Source organism: Manihot esculenta, chromosome 8 (assembly GCF_001659605.2).
Source record: "Manihot esculenta cultivar AM560-2 chromosome 8, M.esculenta_v8, whole genome shotgun sequence".
Lineage (NCBI taxonomy): Eukaryota > Viridiplantae > Streptophyta > Magnoliopsida > Malpighiales > Euphorbiaceae > Manihot > Manihot esculenta.
Window position 1 is genome coordinate 36,967,492 of NC_035168.2, and position 10,917 is coordinate 36,978,408.

Below are 10,917 nucleotides of genomic sequence, written 5' to 3' on the forward strand. Positions count from 1 at the left end.
CCGGAAATCCAAAGAAAACCCAGAGCAAAAAAAAAAAAAAAAAAAAAAAAAAAAAAAAAGGGGGACCCGAGCTCCCAGCTCGACCAGACTTATATTCTTACGACACTCAAGGTCGAGCTCCCAGCCCGGACTGATGATTCGCAAAGGCCCAAAGATCAAGCTCTCCACTCGGGAAGACTTATATCCTTAAAGGATCCAGATACGAAGGCCAAAAAGAATGGCCGAGCTCCCTCCATAGCAGTACACATACATATCCTTAGAAGGATAAAAAAGGCTATAATCAAAGCCTAAATCAGCTTATCTGAAACAAATATACGAAGTCCCCTCCTCAGAAAACTTAAGCCTTAATCTGTAATACGAAACCCTTGTAAAGCCCTATTCTATTGGATCTCAGATCATCAATGCCATTAATATTTTAATGCCTCAGAATCCCGAGAAAGTGAAAGAGTTGGTGGGACCGCCGTTCCACAAACCTCCACCGACCTGCCCGAATTGTTTCGTAAATGATTTTATTAAGGGCAATTGCTTGCTTTATAAGTATGTGATTGGCCAGAAGAAGAAGAAGAAATAACAAGGAATGTGGAGGTTCAAGTGAGTCAGACAAGTCTCCTTCTTCCCCGTTCCGTTTATCCCGTCTGTCCCTTCATTAAATGAGTTGGAGAGAAAGGGTCGGCCGGCCGGTAGGAGTAGCAAGACTGAAAGGAGCTCGGCCCTGTTGGCCAGCTTGAAGACGGGTGCAAATCTCGAATTTGGATTTAGTGGAGCACAACAACCGACCGAGCAGATCGGCCAAATACCAAAAATATCAATCTTTCAAGATTGAGTTTGATGGGATTGGAGCAAAGTGACGCGCCCACACAACCCATGCCAAAGTGGTCGACTTAGCTCTTGATCACTGAGAGGTAAGTACCCAAATCCTTTACAAATATTACAACGATGCTACCATAAATGATTTATTAGCTTATGCATGATCCACAACTACTGCAAGCAATTGATTATTAATCATCATTACCACCAGACAAACCTCAAGATCAAGAGTCTTTTATACAGCTTTCATTTATCATTTTGCAGTTATTATTGATCACAGAATTATAAAGTGCAAGTAATACTTACACTGTTCACAATATTTTACATGTTCGAGAATAGTATTTTATAAATTGAAAATGGAAATATAGAGTTAAAATGTCTTGGGCAACATACTATTTATTGATGAATATTATTGAATTAACAACAAGCATTCTCGTTATATACGCTCTGTGCAAGCTCTTATTTTGCAGAAAAATTCAGAAAAATAAACAAGACCTCAGTTAGGCACAAAACCAGCTGAGATGACGAAGCGACAGTAAGGCCATAGAGCCCGAATTACAAAGAAGACTCTGGGATCCCCTAAGAACTCCCGGGTAACCAAACAAGATCGGGATCCCCTAAGAACTCCCGGGTAACCAAAGAAGACTCCGGGATCCCCTAAGAACTCCCGGGTAACCAAACAAGACCGGGATCCCCTAAGAACTCCCGGGTAACCAAAGAAGACTCCGGGATCCCCTAAGAACTCCCGGGTAAACAAACAAGACCGGGATCCCCTAAGAACTCCCGGGTAACCAAAGAAGACTCCGGGATCCCCTAAGAACTCCCGGGTAAACAAACAAGACCGGGATCCCCTAAGAACTCCCGGGTAACCAAACAAGACCGGGATCCCCTAAGAACTCCCGGGTAACCAAACAAGACTCCGGGATCCCCTAAGAACTCCCGGGTAACCAAACAAGACCGGGATCCCCTAAGAACTCCCGGGTAACCAAAGAAGACTCCGGGATCCCCTAAGAACTCCCGGGTAAACAAACAAGACCGGGATCCCCTAAGAACTCCCGGGTAACCAAACAAGACCGGGATCCCCTAAGAACTCCCAGGTAACCAAACAAGACCGGGATCCCCTAAAAACTCCCGGGTAACCAAACAAGACCGGGATCCCTTAAGAACTCCCGGGTAACCAAACAAGACCGGGATCCCCTAGAACTCCCAGGAAAATAAAGAAGACCGAGATCCCTTAGAACTCTCGGGAAAACAAAACAAAAATAGCCGGCGAAGATCTCCAAGATCTCCCGGAGCAACAAAGACCAGGATTCCCAAAGATCTCATGACAAAAGAAGACCTCACTGAGGTCCTAGCAAAGGAAGGCCTCAATAAGGTCTTGACAAGAGAAGACCTCAATAAGGTCTTGACAAAGGAAGACCTCAATAAGGTCTTGACAAAGGAAGACCTCAATAAGGTCTTGACAAAAGAAGACCTCACTGAGGTCCTAGCAAGAGAAGACCTCAATGAGGTCTTGACAAAAGAAGACCTCACTGAGGTCCTAGCAAAGGAAGACCTCAATAAGGTCTTGACAAAAGAAGACCTCACTGAGGTCCTAGCAAAGGAAGACCTCAATAAGGTCTTGACATGAGAAGACCTCAATGAGGTCTTGACAAAAGAAGACCTCACTGAGGTCCTAGCAAAGGAAGACCTCAATAAGGTCTTGACATGAGAAGACCTCAATGAGGTCTTGACAAAGGAAGACCTCAATAAGGTCTTGACAAAAGAAGACCTACTGAGGTCCTAGCAAAGGAAGACCTCAATAAGGTCTTGACAAAAGAAGACCTCACTGAGGTCCTAGCAAAAGAAGACCTCAATGAGGCAGAAGACCTCAAAAGAGGCAGAAGACCTCAATGAGGCAGAAGACCTCAAAGAGGCAGAAGACCTCAAAGAGGCAGAAGACCTCAATGAGGCAGAAGATCTCACTGAGGTAGAATACCGGCGAAGATCTCAAAGATCTCCCGGAGCGAAAATGGCCGTAATCCCCAAGATCATCCGGTGCTACAAGCAAAAACAACTCTTCCGATCTCACATAAAAGATTGGGGCACGGGACCATAAATGAAAAGTTAAACTCCGACCTCCCAAAGGAGCTCAAGTCATCAGGTAGAGAGACTTTAATCTCACACAACAGCCAAAAGTACCAAAGCATCACGCCGATCTCAAGAAAACGAGCGCAGTACTGGTAAACCCGATAAGACAGACCGAATTAAGGCAAGGCGATTCCTAAGCAAACTGCATACCAAAATACAAAGCCAAACAGAGAATCAGGGGCAATCATAAGAGGCAACGAACTCAAGAATTGACCGCTCACACTAAACCAATTCAGCTGACCTAGAGAGAGGTCCGGGCAACAAAGAGCCCGCAAAAGGCTCGAGAGCAGACAGCCCATAAATACTCGGGGGCAAAAAACATACACAAGAGTCCAAACGCTCAGATAAAGAATCAAGAAGGCAAGACGGTCAAATCCAAAAACAGATAGTCCGACCCCTGCAATTCAAGGTCGACCTTCCCGGAAGCCTGGAGGGGCCTCACATCTGGACCGGCAAGGCTATAAGCCTATAAAAGAAAAGTTAAAACCAAACAAATGAACAGTCAGACTGAAACACAGCCCGAATAAGGCTCGACAAGAAAGTAAGAAATTAAGTCCGACTTCACAAAAGAGCTCGGGGCACCAAAGTAAAGAAAGTGAAATTCCGAACTTCGGAGCTCGTGATATAGACACCGTCACAGGCTATAGGCACAAAAGCCTAAACGAAAAGCAAAGAACCGAGCTCCCAGCTCGGATGAACTCGTAACAGGAAAACAACAAAAGAACGAGTACTCTATCCCAGTGGAGCTTACAGCTCAAACCACACCGATTACCGGAAGGATATCTCAAGAGGAACAAGGTATTATATTCTTGAGCTCGCGACAATGACGAGATCGCGAGCCAAAAACAGAAATGCCCCCATGAGAATAAGAAAAACTCGCAAGTTAGAAGCTTAACCAGACTTCGAGCTCTTAGCCCGGATCGGTTCAACCAGCAAAGACCCAGTAGAGCCGGCCTGATCCAACAAATAAGTAAAGTTGACAAAACCAGAAGACAGTGTGAGTAGAAAATAATGATGAGGTACATGCCGAGGTGAAATATCATTTGTCATCGAACACACATTCCCATAACGCCATACATTCAAACATCAAAGTAAAGAGACAAAAATAATAAAAAGGCAAAGAAATGGTACTTTCGACAGGAGCAGTTCTCAGACCACACGGTCATGAATAGAGTTTAAAGATTTATCCCTTCACCAGTCATGGAATAACTGCTGAGGAGATAAAGGGGCAATTGATGATCGCTGGATTTCTTCACCCCGGCCTAAAGGCCAGGCCCACGAAAACAGTCCATGATCCGAAGGCTTCAATATTCCCCTCGAGAGCCAGGTCCAGCCCGCTCAGTCACAGGGCCGGACTCCGCCTAGACTCCTCACTCAAACCGGCCCAAACCTCTCGGCCCAGTAATCAGGCCCTCACTAGGCTCAACTTCAGCCCTACCATTCAACCCAGCCCGGAAAGGGGAAAATGACCAAGATGCCCCGCTGGTAGGTCCTTCCGCATGCGTATCAGAGGAGAATCATACGTATCAGAGGAGAATTAATGGCCGTTACGCATGGAGCAGGCGCCTGACACATCCGTACATACGGAGCTAGGCGACAGAAGACAGCTAGCATTGTGGCAGAGAGACAGATATATATATCACGGTAGAGGCCACGCAGGAGGGGGCTCTCTTCTTCTTCCTTCTCCTTCCTGGACACCATTTTTATTCTTACTGTAACCCTTGCCTAAATATACTACTCTAAGCCATAAAATCTGACTTGAGCGTCGAAGGGCCTCTGCCGGGGCACACCCGGTAGGCCCCTGACCATTCTTTCTTATTTACAGGTCCTTTCACCAGGAAGAACATGGAGAGATCCACCAGGGAGCCCAGCAAGAAGGGACCCAGAAGAAAACCAGATCTATCATGGACCAGGAAGAGGAAAAGATTTATCACTAATAATTTATTATTATAAGTTAAAATCTTGTATTAAATTTAGATCCATCATCGATAATCAGAACGAAATCAAATTCAATCATTAAATCTGTTAAAATACTAAAATCAAGTCGAAACGAAAATACTTCCCCAAAACAAAACACATGAAAATTCGAGTATCGTTTGAATTTGATTTTTTTTTTTTTTTTTTAAGAAAAATTCCATTTGTATGTGCCTTGAATTTATAATAAATTGCATTCCGTCAAAATTTATCCTTTTCCTCGAAGTCAATCGCAAAAGAAAAAAAAAAAAAAAAAACAGAACACCACTAAGAGAAAATATGCAGGATATTGAAAGTGAATCAAATCTGTAACTAGGCAAGAGGAGAAAATATTTCTCCAACAATGTTCTACTCTGTTTAATGGAACATTCTAAAACAATACATCATGTCCTCTTGCAAGGACTTCAACGAGAAGGGAAAAATGAGCACGAAGAAAAAATCATGCTAACAAAAGTTTTAAAAAAAATCTAAAACATATTGTAGATTTCTAGCTTTCCATTTACGCTAAGATGAATATCCTGGAATATGGTCAAGGATAGGAACCTTCATATCATCCAATCCCAAAGAAATTATGATGAAACTATCAGGCTTTTTAATGCTGAAGCAAGCACAGGAACCTTGGCAGCAGCTCTTTGCTTGTAGTCCTTCTCCAAGGCTGCAGTTGCAAGAGATTGCAGGTCTGGGCTATCCTTGTCTTCCTTGTTTCGCCCTTTTGTGAGTTGTGCAATGGCAGATGTACACTGGACAACATAAAAGGGTTCGTAGCATTCTTTTTTCAATCATGCAGATGAGGAAACACAAAATGATGAAACTGCATTCCGGCATCATTAAAATAAATGCAGCTTTGAATATAAGCATTACTTCTTGGTTGTCTAGAGAGAAAGAGAGAGAGCTCACCAAACAAATACCAAAAAGCGCTCTGGTGTTCTTGCCCCCAGTCAACTCTATTGTGGATGAATAATATTTCTTAGCTGCCTGAAGGTTTTCTAATCCACCAAGTGTGTAAAGCACCTGTTAACCAAAGAAAGCTTATGTTAGGAATCAGTCAGTCACCTATGTTCTTGTCCCCTTCATAACAATAAATAACATTCTATTCAAGGTCCTGATCAGAATATGACGCAAACGTCAATTCTGAGTTTGATGATCTAGTAACTCTATAATATATCTTTAAATGTTATGAGGGAAATTTTGCTACTGCAAGTTTCTCCTACTGCTACTCAAGGAAAACGATAATGCATATTTATTTGTAGAAAACTAGAGTAGTTTTCCTGAAAAATTTTCTAAGAAAATTGGAAAATAAAAGTTCTTTTTCATGGGTCAATTTCCTAAAATGAGAACTGGAAAACTAGTTTTCCATTTATCCAACACTTTAAGATTTAGGAAATAATTTTAAGTTATTTTTCACTATTTTCCAAATGAAAGTAATGATTTTCCTATATAAAAAAAATTATACTATAACTTTTTCATAATTAAAATTGAATAATTATTTTAGAAAACATTCATTAACATAATAAAAAAAATTAATCATATTATTACAAAAGAAATGAATAACACATATAAAACATGTTTAAAGTAAACAAGTGTTTCAATATATTTTATAAGGATTTATCTTTCAATCACGAAAGATATGATTTTTTTTTTTAATTTTTTGAATTAGAAAACTGTTTTCTATTATTGACAGGTGAACAAAGTTTACAAACTTCTCCCTCTTCTTTCCCATGAATATGATAAAAAGTATTCTTAGAAAATGGAAAGCATAAAAACAAAAGACTTTTATTAAGCAGACCCCGAGTATTTCTATAAATAGGCCCTTGTAATCTATCAAATGCTTTTAGTTGACAAATATGAAGGGCTTTAATTCAATCAAATCTTTGAAGATTTGGGAACAGCACAAGGCATATGCAGTAACAATCCATTAGCTCTGTCTTAAGTTGCTTCATATGTAGTTCTAGCACAATGTTTCTGAGGGAACTGGGAATTATACCAAGCATTTCATTTCCTTCTGCATTGTTTGATGAGTATCAAGTGCTTAAGAAGTGGGATTTTTCTTCAATTTAGCATTTATAGAAGGAATTTATTAGTTACAAACTAGACCCATCCTACTCTTCTATAGTGGCATCAATTTCTTGAGCCATGAAAACCAAGAACGAAAAAAAGGTTAGATCTTTCACTACAGCAAAAGAATAGTAACCAGAATAGAGAAGCCTCTTACATCAGCATAGGCTAAATGATATAGAGGGACTGTAGGCTGTGATAGTATTAACTCCTCGTAGCAGAAAGCTGCTTGCTTGTACCTAAATTATCAAGGCAGAGACAGAATAAGCTGCTGAAAAGTATTTAGTGGCAAAACAACTTAGAATTATATAGTCACTCCCAACTGCTTTGGGATTAAGGTTTAATTGTTGTTGTTGTACTATTGTGGCAATGCAACTTAAGGAATTTGTTTCTTAAAATAAAAGTTAAAAAGGAAAACTCACATCTGTAGGGAAACATATATCTCAGCAAGTTCTCTCCAGGCATCAGAATCTGCCATAAATCTACCATCGTTGTACGAGGGATAAACAACAAAAGAACAAAAATCAGCTTTGCATTACACTCAAACATTATCAGAACAGAAGAGAACGTAGGATTTTGAGATCCGCCTCACATTTCTAGATATTTGTTGAGAATTTCAATAGCTCCTGACATGTTGCCTTGTGCCTTTGCCAAAGCAACCCTCCTTTTGTGTATTGCCTGCTTGAGAAAACCAAAGTTAGTCATACATATAGTTCCTACATATAAAATAAATTATTGATATTTCCAAATATAGAAAAATGAAAGTCATCACTAAGAAATGGAAGCTTCATTTTCTTAAAAAAAGATCACAATATTTACCTGATCCAATGGATTATCCTCTAACAAGCTTGTGTAAGCCTTTTCTGCCTCTGTCCAAGATCCCTTTGCTTCAAGTAGCATCCCCTCCAGCCTGCCTGTGATCAGGAGTTGGATAAATTTATTCTTCCCGACTGAGTCAACTTATTTGGCACCTTTAAAGGATCATTGTCCCAAACTACAGCCAAACAAAAAAAACTATTCATATTTTCTTTATGAACCAGCTGTGTATGGCTAAGCCCAACCATGCTCAAGATATACAGCAAACTTGCCTAGATGCTAAAGCCTCTTGAACCAAAACTAGCCAATCAGATATATTATTCTTATGAACTATATGGGTCTTTTAGTAGGTCCAAGCAAGGAAAAAATGCTGTCCAATTGAGCGAAAGTCTCAGAGGAAGTCCTCTTCCTGCCTATTATTGCATTATTGAATTGAGAAAGTCTAATGAAGTACACAATTTAAAACCAAATGAAATGTCAATATTGGATCCTCGATCAATAATGTTAAGATTACTTATTTTAAAAGAAAATTCCAAATTTTAAATTTAACTATTTAGAGTTCATTATGTTTTCTTATAGTGGGTGTTGGATTAATCTATGTGAGGGTTAGTTTCCTCCTTAGGTTTCAATTGCAATAGTTTTTTGGTGTTATATATAAGCACCCTAGTTGATTCAAGTGTTTTGGTAAAATGAAAAATCAAGCATTTACAAGCATATCTTTGCTTTTCTTTAGTGTTAGTTTTGGATGGGCCCAAATGGAGAAAAGTATGGTGATAAGAATGTTAACATCGGTGAAGTCATCTTTCAACGTGTATGCCCTAGTACCCAAAAATTGCTAGAAAGCAAACCTAAAATTTCATAGGTCCCATGGGAATAATATATCAAAAAACTGTGATGAAAGTGACAATCAGTTAGTTCAACTCACCAACCCTTTTGCTCTCTGGAAATCTTTTCTGCAACACATTAATGCAATCCTACAAAAGGTTCCAGTATATAAGTGCATCAACTCAAAGATACTGAATGTCATATCACCTTTATTTTGATGCCAAACAATTTTCTTTTAATTGAATAATACAATAAACAAAATCATTGGATCAATTGCTCCAAGTTCAAAGATTATGAGTTTGTTAATTGTAATTAGAATGGCCAAGGGAAAATTCTTGTTTCGATATTAAAATTTTTTCAAAGGAAAAAAGAATCTGCTTTGGCCCAGAAACAAACTGGCCAGCTCCAGCGTGGTCCAAAGCTGTTTTTTATCGATCCAGTCTGGTTCTGAACCAGCCCCTTGCAGGGTCTACTCTCAATCAATGACATCTCAAGCCATGAGGACCAATCGAGTGACGAGGTGAAACAATCATGTGTAAGTAAGCAAATGATTTACGCAACCATAAGATTCACAAAACCCATTATGAAACTTTATTATCTCATCTGTGCGATATATCACCTAATGATGTAACTTGAGTATGAAATTTTGCGAGGACATCTAAATGGAGAAGAGGAGGGCCAAGGTTATAGAGTATAGAAGGACCAAAATCCAAAAGAAAAGAAAGCAATACCTTTGCAACGTCAAGACATTGGCAGTCCATGGCTGCAATCGCCATCTGTTCATAGAGCGTCCATTCTACATCAAGACATGAACACCTACTGGTTAGAAGCACTGCCAAATAATTGTAGAGCTATACCTTGCTCCCTAAAAAGGGGAGTAAAGCAGTGAAGAGAAGCAGTAAATCCCCAAGAAAACCAAAAGTCTTAGAATTTCAACAACTCTTTTAGGTAAAATATCAAACTTTCTTCTCATATATATATTGAAAAATATTCAACTCAGTTCACAGCAATGCCAGTCTCCAAGATTAACATAAAACAGTCTACAGTCCAACCATATTACGGCTGATTTTAAACCTCCAAATATAACAATGAGAAAAAGCACTCCTAACAGAGCTCGAATAGATCTGCAACTCGGCGCATTCTATTATTTTCTGCAGAATCTTCTGCACACTAAGCATAAAATACTTTATTCTGCTTTCTATTAGAAACGCTTGATGTTTGCCTTCGAGTATTCTCACGTTTCTTCCTGCCTTCGAATATTATAGACATAAGCAGCTCAACCCAGCCTCTGAATCATAGCCCAATTCAATACTAAAAGGTAAAAGCTTCTGTTCTATGTCATACAGAATCTCCAACAGTAATCAATCAACGCGAAGTTTCAACGTATAATATCTCAATTATTCAACAATCAAACAAGCAAGTTTAAAATTATCAAATTTTACTGCCAATAAAGCAAATCGAGATAGAAATGAACCCAGAAATACTCACCATCAGGACCAAGACTAGATCGCTTCTTGGGATCATTCAAGATGGATAAACCATGTTTCAAGACCTTGTCAGAACGCCTAACTTTGAGCTTCTTGACCAAACAGATATACTCCCAAGCACCACCTCCTCCATGCTCCACCTGACTCTCCAACATATTCAACTGTGTCTCCTCTATTTTGGTCACCATAGAGGACTCGAAATTCTCTCACCCCCGCCTTCTCTGTTCCTGTCAGTGTTCTCTGACCGGTTTTAGGATCTATTGCAGTTAATGAGCGGACGAGTGCGAAATGACTCTGAATCCACAGCACATGTTTTCTATATTTTTGCATCCGAGGGTATCAATAAGCGGTGCATATTTTTTAGGAAAAATTACTTCTTAGTCCCTCAGGTTTAACGTCTGTCTCTCTATTTTGGCGATCCAACATTTAGTCCCTCACTTTCTCTTCCGTCTACATTCATAGTCCTTCCATCCATTTAAATCGTTTGGTCAAAGAGTCAAAAGTGAGAGGCCCTTCTTTCAATGTGAAATTCTTTTTTTTTTCTTTTTCATGTTTTCTCCAGTTGCAGAAGAAGTTGTAAAAAGGTAGAAAGAATAAGAAGTTGTAAAAAGGGTGGGAAGAATAAGAAGAAGTTGCAGAAAGGGTAGAAAGAAGAAGAAGTTGCAGAAAAGGTAGGAAAAAGAAGAAAAAAAAAAGGCATTTGGATTTGAATTTGAGTTTAGTGAGGGTTAATTTTATCAATTCACGTGTCCCAAACGACTATTTTGGACAGAAGGACTACGAATTTGAACAAAAAATAAAGTGAGGGACTTAAGTGTTGGGT

The 10,917-nt window shown here is 39.5% G+C and overlaps 1 protein-coding gene across 2 annotated transcripts; it reads right to left on the reverse strand.

The window, feature by feature from the left end:
- Positions 1-5,179: 5,179 nt before the first annotated feature.
- On the reverse strand, positions 5,180-10,412 carry LOC110620080 (ER membrane protein complex subunit 2). 2 transcript variants are annotated; one of them, XM_021763658.2, is made up of 9 exons: positions 10,096-10,411; positions 9,339-9,403; positions 8,708-8,756; positions 7,786-7,880; positions 7,559-7,644; positions 7,389-7,448; positions 7,124-7,205; positions 5,809-5,922; positions 5,180-5,651 (listed from the first exon to the last, which is right to left on the reverse strand). In XM_021763658.2, the coding sequence occupies exons 1-9, from the start codon at positions 10,280-10,282 to the stop codon at positions 5,481-5,483; spliced, it is 909 nt and encodes a 302-aa protein (XP_021619350.1). In that variant the 5' UTR covers positions 10,283-10,411; the 3' UTR covers positions 5,180-5,480. The 2 variants fall into 2 exon arrangements, with proteins under 2 accessions (XP_021619350.1, XP_043815361.1); XM_043959426.1 differs by having other exon boundaries at positions 5,180-5,922; positions 10,096-10,412.
- Positions 10,413-10,917: the final 505 nt, after the last annotated feature.

Excerpts from the sequence above, each read along its gene's own strand:
- LOC110620080 (XM_043959426.1), bottom strand. The coding sequence starts at position 10,282 with ATGGTGACCAAAATAGAGGAGACACAGTTGAATATGTTGGAGAGTCAG. Across the intron at positions 9,404-10,095 it reads ATCTAGTCTTGGTCCTGATG|AATGGACGCTCTATGAACAG; the intron begins GTGAGTATTTCT and ends GTCTTGATGTAG. Across the intron at positions 7,881-8,707 it reads TCCAGAGAGCAAAAGGGTTG|GCAGGCTGGAGGGGATGCTA; the intron begins GTGAGTTGAACT and ends TCCTGATCACAG.